The 15,840-nt window shown below is 39.2% G+C and overlaps 1 protein-coding gene across 3 annotated transcripts in view; it reads right to left on the bottom strand.

The window, feature by feature from the left end:
* KDM4C (lysine demethylase 4C) overlaps positions 1-15,840 on the bottom strand; it is a 518,173-nt gene that overhangs the window by 7,200 nt on the left and 495,133 nt on the right. For 2 of the 3 annotated variants that reach the window (XM_071216722.1, XM_058301837.2), the window contains 2 exons: positions 8,521-8,640; positions 5,416-5,508 (listed from right to left, as the gene is read on the bottom strand). In XM_071216722.1, the coding sequence (XP_071072823.1) occupies positions 5,416-5,508; positions 8,521-8,640 (213 nt within the window). Of the gene's footprint in view, positions 1-5,401; positions 5,509-8,520; positions 8,641-15,840 lie in introns of all 3 variants that reach the window. The other variant, XM_058301838.2, reaches the window with a different exon arrangement.

Here is a 15,840-nt window from a genome sequence, read left to right as displayed (position 1 = left end):
GAACAGTTACAAAGAAGCTTGAAAATTAAAAAAAAAAAAAAGGTCTAAAGCATAAAGCTGCTCATGTACCCTGCCAGTTCATGAGACTATCCAGGATAATTAGCCACTTTGGATGGGTTCTCCAGACACTACCACATTTTACCTATTCACTTGGGAAGTAAATTAAGAGACTAGGGGCCTGGGCAACCTCTGCCTTTAGTAGAAAATATTTCTATTTAATTCACTCTTGGCAAAGCACTTCCTCTGAGTAATCTTTCACTTTTGTAAGTGCTAAAGTTATCAAAGGAGAAAATAAAACATCTATGGAAGTGTTGCCACTGTGCGAGAACAGCAAGTCAGCCTCTCAAATACAATAATAAAACCGATTTACCAGTTGCTCTAGTTAATTATGCACCGTTGCTATGGTTATTCTGTGAGACAATAAAAGGTAATGGGGCTGTTTCTGAAGTTAGTGGGAAAGAACCCAGCACAATCACTGAGGTGGACTGCTGACTCTTTTGAAAAATTCTTCCTCAAGTCAGCTTTGTGAGCAAAAGTGTACAGCAGTCATTAAAATATCAAGGCTTACCAATGAAGGTTGCTAACCTAACCACATTAAAAAAAAAAAAAGATTTCTCTAATCATAAAATATTCCCCATCAGTGAGTTTCCAATTAGATTTGTCTCACTGACTGGGAAAAAACAATAGTCACAGACAGGCTAAGCAAGCGCCAGAGGGTTATATACTATCCTGAAAGAAAACCAGGGTTGCAACAAGAGCATGTAAGTCTTTGACTCAGTCTAAACAGAGGTGGCAGACAGGATTTAGTGATTGTAAGCCTTTGTTCTCGCATTTATTTTTCACTAGGCTTCACTGTATGACTGGGTGCATTCAGAGAGTTGTTATATGATTTATATATTTTTCGCTGCTCTTTTTTAGTTAACATTTTTCTCCGAGAATTTTTTAAAAAGTTGTTCCTAATTGTTCAGAAAAATGGACGGTTAGAAAACAAGAGCTGTGTTCAGATAAAGCCACATTTGAGGGCATCCTGTTTTTTGAGCCAAAGCTATTATGGAACAAAGAAATTGTGATCAGAGCAGAAAGCAAAGACCTATCTTCTAATGGGATTAGAAAATAGTATCTGAAATCTATAAGACCCAGCTGGTGGGATGCTTACCTATATATAGATTAGAAAATGAAAGAGCTACTCCACCTCCCCATCCTTTAAATCTCTAGGTGTCAAAAAAAGGAAGGAAAGAAGGAAGGGAGGGGGTGGGTAAGAGGGAGTGAACATGGTTCTTAGAAGGTAGGAGCAGGGAATGAGAGGCAGCCATTTCTAGCATCTTAAAAAGGAAAGTTATTCCCAAGTGTTTCAAGAACTTAAAACACTAACAAGTGATCCAGGCTTTTGGCATTTTTGTCAAGTTTTAGCTGATGTCTTTACAATAGTAATATTTTACTTATTTTTTTCATGTAGTTTATTATTGGTGGTCAATCCCTTTTCAGTCACATGGGTTCCTTACATGCCACGTGTCTGACTGGGCGGGTAGCAGTACTGTTATTATTACTATTTCACTTTGAAGGATCTTCCTCTTAAGGATGCAGTTGGGAAGAAAAATCAGTTCATATTTAATGAAGTTGCCTTGCTCTGAGGATTCCACTTGATAGGAAGGATAGGAAGGAAATGTATAACTGAATGGTTAAGGAAATCCATGTTTTTTTTCCAACATAATTTATGATAGGTCTATCACTGCAGAAAAGTATATGAAAAGTAAGCACTGAAAACTAAGGGTGCCAATTATTCAGAAAATAATTCTTATTTTATTCCAAAAAATCCCATTTATTCACATTTCTATGTTCAGGATTTATCATATCCCAGATGCAACAGACATAATTCTAAATGAGTAAAACTGACTTCATTTCAGGGTCCACTAGATATTTGATGATACAATAACATGAAACCTAAGTTATTGTGAGTTATATTTTTCAACAAATTCAGTTTTGATTATTAGTCCACATTTATTCATCTTTCAATGGTGTACATGGGGCTTGAAACTAATAACATTTTCTTTTTAATGACCTCAAATCAATGCCTTCCAGAATAAGGTATTAGTCATGTGGGGATATCATCTAGTTCCAACCACAGTGCCGGACCTGCCTTTTCTCCACCTCAAGAGACTAGCCAGAGAGTTTAACACCTTATCAGGCAGCAACTACTGCCCCTAACCAGTAGGAAGCAACTATAGAAGAATGACCATGCTTTTCAACTCCCCCTTAAGAATGTGTGAACTCTGCGGAGGGCGTTGAGGCAGGTTAGTATTGGAAACGGGGAAAGCACTGGTCAGAATAAAGCCTGCCAAAGACTCTGGTGACAAGGTTCAGTTTGAAAGTCCTGGACTCAAATGAAGTCCTGAATAACTCCAAACAGAAAAGCCTCTCCACTGGTTCTCTGAAAGTTGACAGGTGAAGGCAGACAGCAATCAGGACAGCAATTAACTGGGGTCCTATGTGTGTCTATGTGGACTCTCCTATGCCTAAACTAGTTTTTGAGGTCACCGTATGTAGCAGTTTGATATAGTTATAAATTCCAAAAATAGATATTGGATTATGTTTGTAATCTGGTCTATTACTGGGCATGATTGAGTTATGATTAGGACTTTGATTGGGCCATGTCATTAGGGCATTAAATCCCCACCCCTTGTTGGGTGGGGATTTGCAGATAAAAGCCATGGCAAAGGACAGAGTTGGAGCTTTTGATAGTGAGGGTTCTTAATGCTGGAGTTTGACACTGAAGTCTTAAGCTGGAGCCCCAGGAAGAAAGCACAGATAGGAAAGAGAAGCAAGCACTAGAGTAACCATGAACCCAGGCAGAAGAAAGACTCTGGAAGGGAGGAACCCAGGAAGCCTACACCCTTGTAGACATTGGCAGCCATCTTGCTCCAATATGTGAAAATAGACTTTGGTGAGGGAAGTGACTTATGCTTTTTGGCCTGGTATCTGTAAGCTCCTACCCCAAATAAATATGCTTTATAAAAACCAACCAATTTCTGGTCTTTTGCATCAGCATCCCTTTGGCTGACTAATATACTGTAGAAAACTCAGAGAATTTAGAAGAGGAAAATGTATAGTATTGGAAGTCTTCTCATAGGACTCCCCTACCTGATAATACTTTGTTATTTACTAATGGAAATGTTGTTTGTATACTGTTAGACCAGCGTGATCTGCTCCTTTTTGTTCCCCATAAACATCTTTCTTTTCACCCATAGCACCTTAGCTAATACCTTTCTACAGTAGGCTTCAGCAGGAACCCATGCCTACAACTGAACCCAATGTTGGGTTTGCCCAGACCGTCCATCCTCAGATGCTACTGGCCTTTCTTGGACTATAACTCCTGCACATTGGACAGTGTGGACCACCTTGCTGGCATGACAAGAGTATGACCCTTCAACAAGTTTGGAACAAGACCTTCTCATCTAAGACTGAGATTCAGCTGCTATCTTTCCACAAGACTCGTAATTCTACTTTTTCCCTTGTATGAGAACAGGTGAATAAGCCCAGATCTTATTAGGATATGCTGTATATAATGGTTATTGGCTGAGTCTGTCACCCTGGATCACACCTTACATTGCCCTTGTCTGCATGGAACAACATGGAACAAAAGGGAATCTGTGACGTAGGGTGGTTACCCCCTGAGTTGTATAATTTTTACTATCAAGGCTAGATATAAAGTGAACCCCTTTGTGGTTCTACCCATTGGCCATTTTTGTGCTGGGTAAACTGTAATTGTCACTGAAAAACACATAAAGGCTTTAGCCAATCACACAAGCCCTTAATGACTCCAAAGTGGCAATTTCCTTACTAAACAAAGAAGCTACCTAAATACAAAGGTAGTTTTACAAAATAGGATAGCTTTAGATATTCTTACTACTTCGCAAGGTGGGTCCTGTGCCCTCATTAATGCTCAATGTTGTGTATATATTCCCGATCACTCCCATAATATTCTGTGGAATGTGGATGCAATGCGTGTCCTATGGTCAACATAGGCTTCGATGTGGGGGTAGATCATGGGGACCCAGCCCTACCCCCCCAAGTTCTTAGCACACATAGCTACCTGTGTGACCTAGACATAAGTTAAAGGTTAACAACCCTCACCAGAGGGAAGAGAATGTATAGATGGTGTGACAGTTTGCTATTACTTATGAATTCCAAAAAGAGATAGATATTCATTATGTTTGTAAACTGGTCTGTTCCTCTGGGTATGATAACTCTTTGATTGCATTAGATTCAGCTGAAATGTATGACTGAGTTATGTTAAGTTTAGGGCTTTGATTCAACCACGTCATTAGAGTACAACTCAGTGTTGAGTCCCAGCACCCTTGGTGGGTTGATAAAACAGACTGTCACATAGAAGTAGACACACAGAGAAGATACAGAGAGGATCCTGCAGGCCGAGGAAGAGATGAGCCTGCTAGTCTACAGCTGACCTTGTGAAGAGAGCAGAGCAGCTGAGCCCAGAAAGAAACGAGCTATGGCAAGAGAAACTAGCTGTATGCCAGCCTACAGCTGAGATCAGAGGAAGCTGGATGCACAGAATCTTAAGAAGAAAGAGGAAGGCTGAACCCTCACAGACATCACCCGCCATTTTGCTTCAACACATGGCAACAGACTTTGGGTGAGAAAGTACCTCTTATGGTACCTTCAGTTGGAATCTTTAGGACACTGTGACCGTAAGCTTCTACCCCAAATAAATACCCTTTACAAAAACCAACAGATTTCTGGTACTTTGTATCAGCATCCCTTTTGGCTGACTAATACAGATGGTATCATAAACTATAATCTTACCCCAACCCCCCCCCCAAACACAAACAAAAACTATTTTAGCATTCCTACAACTATTATGTGGGTTTTGTCTATTCCCTTTTATTATGAAAGTGAGATCCTAGTTTAATTATGAACTAACACAAATATTAATGAGGTTCTGTGACAGAAATTATCAACAGAGAATAAGGTTATAGCAAATAGGAGGCTAACTTATGCAGAGTTCCCTTTAATTTACAACTGAATATTTTCTTTTAATGTTCAACTAATATTGTATTAATCAGATTATAAATGCCTTGATGGTATCTTTGTATGCTCCCAGAAACCTGCACAGAGCACATAAGAACTATTTCTTTTTTGAATGCCAAAAAATAATAGTATAAAGAGGCATCAGGTGGCTTCATTAGCATGAAAAACAAGGAAGGCATACCAGACTCTCTGTTTTTAAAAAAAAATTGAGGTTTGCATTCAGTAGGTTCCAATAAGGGAAAAGTTGCACTGGCTTTTTTCAAAATCAATCCAAAGACCCAAGGATGTCTCCTGCTGGGCTTGGGAAACACAGGGAGAGGATGAGGAAGTACACTGGCTGGTCCCTAAGGAGTACCTGAGAGCACTTACAAAACGGGCTTTCACCCTCTTGGGTAATTCTTCATCCAAGGTATAGATGTCTTCTCTTTTCATTGCTATCTGGGATCCATCTTCAAATTCAACCTTATGAAAAATAAGACATCAAGATATACATTAAACAACAACAAAAACAAGCATTGACCACTTTACAGGGTTTTACTTAACTACATAAAGTTTTTTAAAAAAGGATTCAAGCACAAAAAACAAGGAAACTAGCCCAGGAAGTAAGACAAGATCCTTCACTTACTGAACTAAGAACATAACACTTTTTAAAAACAGGCTGAACTTCTTGAAAATAAGTGACAGCGTAATGGGAGATTATTTTTCTTTGAGTAAGAAAGGATGATCTATTTATCAATGTATAATAATCCTCCCAGATAAAACACATTCCAAGTTTCTATGAAACTTTGGCTTTCAAAACTCACTTTTACCAAATTCAAATTCAATCAGGCCAGAACAATCTTAATTTCTCAACTTCATAAAATGTATACCACACATCGATGTGTGACAATACACTGTCATCTAAAACAAAGATATTTAAAATTGTTTTTTTCCTTCCTCAAGCTAACTAAATGGCAGGGAAAAAAATTCAAAACCACTTGTTTCAATGTTTTAGGAAATTTTGTCCAAGAAAAGCTAAGTGACACTGGATAAGAGTAACCTAGAGCATCTGGTCGAAATTCATTAAATACCCTGTTCAAAGTGTAAAGCTTGATTCTGAGCCCTTAATGACTTTTTTGAAGCTCCTAATTTTTCTGTTTGTCTGAAATCTTTACTTTTAAGAAATGAAGATATGTTAACACATCCAGTTAAGAGGTAAGTCAAACCATGCTGCTGTGCTATGTTAATTAAAAAAAAATCTGCTGGGTTTTCAAAAATATATTAAAATAAAGATAACATAAATACTTAAGCTTTTTGTTATCTATATACTACTAACATTTGACTAAGCTAAAGCAACAGAGTGGAGTTAGGTCTCAGTCACAAGAAAACTCTCCCTGTCACTGATGGGAACTTTCCTTTGTGGCCCTTTTTTTTTTTTTTTTAGCAGAATGGTTTCTTTAATATTTAATTAGGCCAAGGTATCATCTCATTATACAACTTCATAGCATAACTAGAAGTACCTGTGCATACCTTCTGTTTTCTATCATTTGAAAATTCTAAAAGAGAAAAGGGCAATTATAAAACCAAAAGGGAGTATGATATGCTAGGATGAAGGGGACCAAGCATCCCCATTTGCCTGGGCCTGAGGGGTTTCGTGGAATGCAGGGCTTTCTGTGTTAAAACCAGGGACAGTCCCAGGCAAAGGATATTTGGTCACCCTAGTTGGCCCTGCTCTTTACAATCTGTGTGGCCTGGAAGAAATTCCAATTTCTATAAGCCTTTGTCTCTCATTTGTGAAATAGCAGTCAATAACTCCTATCCTGCAGGGCTACGACAAGGGTTAAAATAAAACATATGTTTAGGATATTCAGCATTGTGCAGTAGGTATATATGTTATACCTATTTTTTAGAAATGTCTTTGCTTATTCAATGGTGAGGTTGAATAATGAGACACAAAGCACAAAATAATTCCAAAAGGCCACTTGGTTTAATGAGTAATTTTAAACTACTTGTGCTTGAGAGACAATTTTAATATTAGTCTTAACTTTTTCACTGAGTCTATAAATAAGCCCATCATTTTATGTTGATAGGCCATCATAAATTCAACTGAAGTCAACACACTGATTACTAATTAGCCTGAATTTCAACATGTTCTCATTATGTGATACTTTTCATGTTACAAATAGCTTTGCTGTAAGAAGCTTCATTTTTGCAGTTATTTAATTAAATGCAATTATTTTCTCTTGAATGATGTAGTAATACGTCCTTTCCTGTAGTCTCCAGTATTATCAACCTGTCTTAGGATTTCTGCCTAATTTCAAACATTCTATGGCAAAGAAACACCAGCACCTGCCTTAACGTAAATGACATGAATCTGTAACTTAACAGTCACCAGCAATCACATGCACAGGGGAAAATGGCCTTTACATACACAGACACACGTGTGTATACATGGCATGTCCATCCACCCCTAATCCAGACCATGAGAAAAGTTCTCCCTTAAGTTTTTTAAACTTCTTTTAACATCTTTAATTACACTGTGCTCCAGTTCCTGATGCAGTGTGTTATAACATACTCTTCCATTTAAGCCCTTGCTCCTTATCAGTCTTTGAACAATTTCTCTGCTGAAACTGGCAGTCTTATCATTCTTAAGCTGTTTTTTTACTTAACAGGCTTGGACCTTCTTGCTTTTCTCCTTTTACTTCGGTCTTCCTGTGTTTACTCTACTGCTTAGCTGGAGAATGCTGATTTCTGTCACAGTGTTACTGAAAATACTACAGTATATTGATTCTAATAAACATGTCCCTGTTTAAAGCCTTTCTGAAGGAATATAAATGCATATATACTGTCCATGTAGGTTCCCTTGTTAGAGAGCTTAACTCTCATTTCTGGCAGGAATAAAATAATTTCCTTTAAAATTGCAATATATACTCTTTAATAATATGCACAGTTCCCTAGTGAACAGGATGTCCAACTGATAGGTGTAGGTTCCATTAAACAAGTGTTCCCCCAAGCTCCTGGTTACGTTAAGTTGCCATATCTGTGCCAATGAGCGATAGGTTTCGGTTGCCTTAGAAGCCCAACGAGGTTATGTCTTTCAGGCACAAGCCACCAACACAGCGGCTGCTGGATGATGAAGAGCCATCAGTGACTTGGCTAAAGGTGAGATAAACCACTCAGTCTCTCTCCACGTAATGGATAAAGAGGAAAGCAGCCTACCATCCAGTTGCTTCTCTTTTTAACATAACCATAGTCCTTGCAATTAAAGCCATTCATCAAATGTTATGTTTCCCAGTGCCCCACTTGGTAAAAAAACAAAAACAAAAACACTCCAGGGCTCCAATCTGAACCTTACACATTGCATTTTGCCTCCCTAAGATAAGAGATGCCTCAATTTTATGCAGCTTATTGATCCAGAGCATGTTCAAAATATTTATGTGCCCTCTTCCTTCTCATGTCCAGCACAGCACCTGTAATATGGGGGACAGCACCCACCTGGTACATGTGGGCAACATTTGATCCAAGATATTTTGCCCCATAGAGTTTGCCATCAGGCCACTTGACTTGGATGACTTCTCCCTCGGCAGGAGGACCCAGCTTCAGGCAGTCTCGGCTCTGTCAAATAAACAAGGACAGGCATTTCAAGGCAAGTGCCTAAGTGGCTGCATTTAGAACTAAGCAAATGATGAAATCCTGGCAATTAAAAGGAGTTATTGCCTCTGTGTTTTATGGATTATGATCTTGCATGGGTATTCAGGGAAGAGCTATGATCCAAAGGAGTACTTAAAGATTCAGCCTATATCATAAAGTTGCAAAGGAACCACCATAACCCAAGCAGGAAAAAACAGCAGTATTTACATTTATTATTTGACAAAGAATTGTTTAGGGGTAACTAAAATATGCATAGAAACTGCTTTAGCTGAAGAAGAGACCAGCTCATGATTTATAACACCTGACACTTATATAGTGCTTTCCAGTTAACAAAATGCTTTAACATACATCTCATTTGATCCTCATAATCACGCTGTGAAGCAGGCAGAGATTATTAATTATCCCCATTTTATTGACAAGGAAACTGTGCCTCTGAGAGGCTCCTTTATGCTGTCAGCATCAATACTGGAGGAAGGAAGCTGAAAACAAGCTTAAGAGCCTGTAACGAGTCTTCTCACTTCAGGTTCTCTACCCTACACTGCCTACTTCTAAGATGCTGGTAGTTCAGACCAAACTCCCTAGTAGTTCATCCTGGTATGGGGGGATGGAGGCAGGTAAAATAGCAAAGCATTTTCACAGACACAGTTTGCCAACTCTTAAATTCATATATTTTTGAGTGTGATAGGACAAAACTAAAATACAAGGGAATTAGATACTTGATTATTCAGTACATATTTTGCACATTTAACTATTCATGTTTTCCTAATACTGGTATTTTACTGATGAGGCCAATATTGACTAACAGAAATGCACACTTGACCAATCAAGCCATTATTGTAGAGACTGCACTGGTTCTGTGATTTAAATGAGAGGCACAGAGGAAATATTTAGTGGTTTATGGCTAGAAATCCACAATGTATTACTTTTTAGTATTAACAGAAATTTTGTATCATAAAGGGGTAACGATTTTATTGTTTGGTTCAGGGTATATATGAAAGGCTCAGTTCATTTTTCTAACTGCAGAGTATGCTTTCACTAAAGCTATGGGCAAAGGAAAAAATGTGTGTTCAGAGGCTCTGTAGAACTGACAGTCTGCATCTACCTTAGTAAAATAAAAGTAAGTTTATTCTTTGGCCTTCATAATATTTGACTTTGGGTCATGCAGAATTGAAAGGGTAGGCTGCAGAAATGTATTCTGTAAATGACCATGGGGTTATCACCTCAGTTTCCATTTCCCTTTGAAAGATTTATATGGTACTAAGAATACTGGAAAGCATAGCTTCTAAATACATATTGAGGGAAGCGGACTTGGCCCAATGGTTGGAGCGTCCGTCTACCACATGGGAGGTCCATGGTTCAAACCCCAGGCCTCCTTGACCTATGTGGAGCTGGCCCATGTGCAGTGCTGATGGGCGCAGGGGTGCTGTGCCATGCAGGGGTGTCCCCCACGTAGGAAAGCCTCACGCGCAAGGAGTGCGCCCCATAAGGAGAGCCACCCAGCGCGAATGAAAATGCAGCCTGCCCAGGAATGGCGCCGCACACATGGAGAGCTGACACAAGATGATGCAACAAAAAAAAGAAACACAGATTTCTGGTGCTGCTGGTAAGGATAGAAGCAGTCACAGAAGAGCGCACAGCGAATGGACACAAAGAGCAGACAACTGAGGGGGAGGAAGGGGAGAGAAATAAATTTTAAAAAATGTTAAAATAAATAAATACACACACACATACGAACATACATATTGACTACACATGCCCAGTCTCCTAGATTAGGAAGCCCCTGTATCAGCCCTGAGGCTCGGAGCTGAAACCCAGATGACTGGTCCTGGTGGTGGGGTGTGGTGAGGGGTGGAGTGCGAGCTGAGCCACAAGGGTAATGCTCCTGGCCGTTCTCCATTCTTTCACTCACTCTTCCAGGATGATGAGGAATGACTTAATTTTGTTGTTGAGTTTGGAAAGGGACTGACTTTCTCAAACTGTGTGCGTAGGTGCCTAGGGCATGGAGTCAAACTCACAGGGGCTCCATGGATATTTTCAGGGGAAACTTAACTCTTGTCAGACACCCAGCTTACACTATTAAATTGTTTGGATCTAGCTTACTTAATAGATGGATCTGTCAGGTATTTCTTTTGACCTAGCACTGCTGTGAAAAAAGCACTGAGATACTAAGGGTACTGTGAGCGGAGAAAGTTTGGTAACCTCCAGCTTATCCCCCAAACTCCCTTCCCTGTGGAGCCACCCTGCTGGTAGAGAACACACACCTTGCTCTGTCTGCATGCTCCAAAGAGAGAAGCCTGAAATTTCTTGCACTGCCCTGTAACTAAGTGCGTCTGCCTAGTTCCAGTAAGAAGAAACCCATTTGCCCATAGATAAAACCTACGACCTTCCAATATCTGTGCTTTATTAGTAATACTGCTGATATTTTTAATCTCCAAATCCTTACTCCTTTGTCTCTCTATACTGCTTTTCCTCAGGCAGGATGAGAAGTGCTATTTATTGGGCCCTTCTTGAATCCCAACAGCAGCAAGCCAAGGCCTCAGGGAATACGGGGCTATACTGTCATTTGCTCATCTACCACAAACACCTTCCAAGAGGGAGAGTTGGGGCATTCCTTATACTTGAGGTCCTCAGTTTTACAGATTTGATCATCAATCTATATTATCCTCTTAAATATAAATCCCCAAGAGATATCCTGACCTGCAATTTTTGGTTCCGTATCACCAAAGTGAAGCCATAGAAATGTGGCCAAAACATAGTAAACTACCGGTGAGCAATTAATGATTAAAAATATAGCTTTATTAATAAGTGTATGCAACTTTACTAAGACACAAGCAATTCTTTAGGAAAAAAAGTATTTTAAAAACTAAATAGCTAAGATACAGTTTGATCTTTTTCTTACTGATTGCCAATTAATCTTTTTAACTCACAAGTAATATGAATTTGGCATGAAAGTGCCTGACCTCAAAAAGTTCCTTATAGGTTAGTCTCCATCTAACTTTGTTCTTTATCTGCCACAAAGATCAACAGGTTCACTCCTCTCAAACTACAGAAAAGACACTTCAGATTGCTTTTTCAATCTTACTAAATTTCCCCTCACTTCCCCAACCAGGAGGCATTATTCTTAGCTATGATGGGTACCTCCTCACCCTTAGCCAAGACAGTAAGTATAGCTGGAAGTGGATATTTTTTGATTTGCATGCAACTTTACCTAGTAAGCATTATTTATTATTTGCATCCCACTTCCTTTCCAAACGGATTGAAGACAGCTCATAGTAAAACACGAAAACTATTTGTTACATCTAGTTTCCTCCATAAATAAATGGTTTTGGTATATCAGCTGCCTCAAATTTTGAGTTTGCCAGAAACTTTATGATTATACATGGGTGTAACGCATTTAAATAGAAATGAATCTAGGAGCACATGGGCTATTGAAAAGAGGTAAAAAGAGGGTTTGATATTTAGGCTTCCTTGATGCCCCCATAACAAAAGCCACTGGGCACTTCCCAAATTGACACTATCACTAATTTAATTTATTGACTACCCACTGTGTGTGAAACACCAAAGGAGGTAATAATACCCAGCTGTCCAAGCCAGGGACAGGCTGAGGGCATCTCTCCCCCACTTGAGACTCTGTGGGGGCCTCAAGGCGTCAAATGTACTTGTAAGGGGTGACATGGATTTGAAGCAGGTGGGCTCTGGGCCCCCATGATTACTTCAACCAGGGTAGGACTTTTATTTGATTTACAGATCAGATTTCTGAGTAAGATTTCTTTTGGGGAAAAAGGGTTTCTGCTAAAAATAAAAGGTTTGACCACAATATATAAAGAACTCCTAGAACTTAATAGCAAAAAAATTGGGCAAAGGACTTAGAGACATTTCTCCAAAGAAGATATACAAATGGCCAATAAACATAGGAAAAGACATCATCAACCTTTGGGGAAAAGCAAATCAAAACCATAATGAGATACCACTTCACACGCACAAGGATGGCTATTTTGAAAATAACAGTAAATAATAGGTTAAACATAGAATAACTATATGAAATGGCAATTCCACTCCTCGGTATAGGCCCCAAAGATTTGAAAACAGGGATTCAAATATGTACACCAATGTTCATAGCAACATTATTCACAATAATCAAAAGGTTCATCAACAGATGAATAAACAAAATATGGATATAATACAATGGAATATTATTCAGCCATAAAAAAAGAATGCAGTTCTGATACATGCTACAGCATGGATGAACCTTGAAAACATGCCGAAAGAAATAAGCCAGACACAAGAGGACAAATATTATATTATTCTATTTACATGAAATGTTTAAAATAGGCAAATGCATAGAGATAAGAAGTAGAAGTTGCTGGGAGTTGGAGGAAGGGGAAAATGGGGAATTACTGCTTAATGGTTAATTGGGGTGATGAAAAATGGATGGTGGTGATGGTAGAACAACATTGTGAATATAATTAATGTCACTGTACTGTACATTTAAAAATAGTTAAAATGGTAAATTTATGTTATATATATATCAACAATAAAATTAAAAGTAAACAAAAAAGCAATAAACAAAAGTTATAAAGGAGCAATAAAATCCAATTTTAGATTCTAACTAAATAAGAAAAATAAATAATAAATGGTATGAAAATAATGGGATTTAGTTCATGGACAGCAACAGCTTGACCAATCAGCCCTCCTGCAGATTTTCACTGGGCTCATACCTCCCTGAGCTGTGCATGCAGAATTACGCACTAGAGCACAGCACCTCCAAGTGTGGTCCCAACCATTAGGCTGCACATTAAAAATAAAGATTCCAGGGCCTCTATAGCTCTATATGTCCTGGGTGATTTTTAAAACATTCTAGAATTTGACATCTATTATATTAAAGGATGTAAAATGCTAAAGAGGTCTTTCCTAATGCAGTACTTACTGTGTTATTGGAGCAAGGAAACACCTTTGCTAGGAAATTATATGCATTAAACACCTTGACTAATGCATTTTTTTCAGTTGCTGACTAGACTCTCAGAAGCAGTTTGCCTTCACCTGACATAAACAGCTGTTTACTATTGCTGTACCGCCTCCAGGGATATGTAAACTCCTCTAAAATCTACCAGAGCCTTGTTCACAGGGATATTGATGTCTGAAGTTGCCAGTAAGCTGTAGCAGAGAACTAAGTAAATGATATGGCAATTAAAGACAGAAATAATAATCATTCAAGAATAAACTTTTGGCAGTAATCAGTTACTTAAAGGACTAAGATGGCTCATCAACCCAGGTGAGATCTTCAGCCCAACAATTAATGCTGAGCTCTACAGGGTCAGTCCAGGCAAGAGGACTGCATCATTCCATTCCTGCCAAAGTCAGGGCCTAACTCCTACACTTGCTTCTCCAACTTGAAGTCAACTACTAGTTTGATTATTTGGATTTTTCAATCTCTATGTTTTCAATTCTTACTGGGACCCTTAGAGGGACTTCCAGAAGCTGCTGTCCTTAAGTGTGGCCTGCCTTGGGAACAGTTCCCTCCCGCAACCTCACCTCCACTCCAGACACACAACAAGCTGCCCGATCTATCAGCCCAGATGCACCAGATGAAAACATGTACATGAATTCCCAATAGTTAATTGGCATAAAGTTTGGAACCTCTGACAGTCACCCTTGGGAAAAACACATAAGCGACCTGGAGCAAAATGATGCCAGCAGCTGCTGGCATTTTGAGGGGTAATGACCTGATCATTACTGGACTCTGGCAGGGATTAACAAGACTGACTGGCAGCGATGTAAAAACTGTGGCGGGTAAATGTTTGTTATTTATTTGGCTGCCCAGCATCTGAATCCCCATCTGTCCTGGTGGCCATTAGAGGCTGGAAAATGCCAGACACTCCTTTCAGTAGGACCCCTAGGAGCAAAGGCATTGGCAATGGCAGTGGCATGACAAGTTGGTTGTACCTGCCCAGGATTTAGAAACTGTAACCAAATATGCAAAAATTCAATCAATCAAAACTCCAAAAACCAACCAAAGGGCAAAAAAAAAAAAAAAACACATGTAGAGGGGAGAATTCTCTCAGAAAGCAGCAGGGTCCTCCCTGGACTGGTTCTAGCTGAGCAGTCTCTCTTGTTCTTAGCTATTTTATGATCTTTGTTCTTCACCATCTCTGGAGATACTGTGGGCTCTACAAAAACCTTCTCCTAAATGTACGTAGTTCTAGTTCAAAACAGCTAGAGTCAGTTTCTGTTGTTTGCAACTAAAGACCCTGACTGATAAAGTAACCACTGGTTTGGAGGATGGCGGCCCCCTCCTCTCACAAAGTGAAAAAGAATCCTTCCACACTTAACAATGGAACGTAAAAATGGAGGGCTTCACATACACCTAATACTCATTCAAAGTGCCCATGAGCAAAACTATCTCTCTCAAAAGAAAGAAGCATATTCATGGGCCAGAGACCAAGGGGTACAAATTGCGAAGGCCACCGTCGTCATTCCACTGCTGGCTATTCCCACTGAACTTCCACTGATGTACCTCCTCCTAATGATCCAGGCAATGTATGTAAGAGCCTCCTGTAGGTTAGCTTAAAAAAGTGCAAAGCTTTTTGTTATCAAGTGATTATATGCATATACCATAAGTATTCCTTTACGAAACGTGGAAAAGTCTAATCCTATCTTAAAAAATCCCATAAATACTTAATAAAGGTTGCTATTATAGACCATTTTTAACCCAACAGATTTTTATAAATTTAGCTAATACTCTGAATAAAATTTTTAATATTTAACAATGAAAATAGGCCCATAGGATCAAAGGAATCTAAATCATTGTAGAAGATATTAGATAAACAGTAAGTTCGGTGTGGCAATATATAGCACAGTTAATTCAATCTAGTATGGCTTTTTTTTTTTAAGTATAAAGTTGGGTAGCTTCTTTTGGAAATTGTCTTTCAGGTTCTTCTGAAGTGAGGAAGCATTAGAAAAGTCAATAACTAGAGAAAGGAGTGACATCAGGGAGTTTAGATGATAGAAAAGGTCTGCCAGAGAGGGACGCAGGAAATGGGTACCTGTGGGTGTGGAGGGAGGCGCTCTGAGCCTGGTGGGAGGCTCCCTGCATTCTCGGAGTTGGAGGATATGAAGGGAACAGAGAATCATTCATCCATTACCCACCGCTGAGACAGACCTCCT

Source organism: Dasypus novemcinctus, chromosome 8 (assembly GCF_030445035.2).
Source record: "Dasypus novemcinctus isolate mDasNov1 chromosome 8, mDasNov1.1.hap2, whole genome shotgun sequence".
NCBI classification, from domain to species: domain Eukaryota; kingdom Metazoa; phylum Chordata; class Mammalia; order Cingulata; family Dasypodidae; genus Dasypus; species Dasypus novemcinctus.
This window is presented reverse-complemented; position numbering and strand designations above follow the sequence as displayed.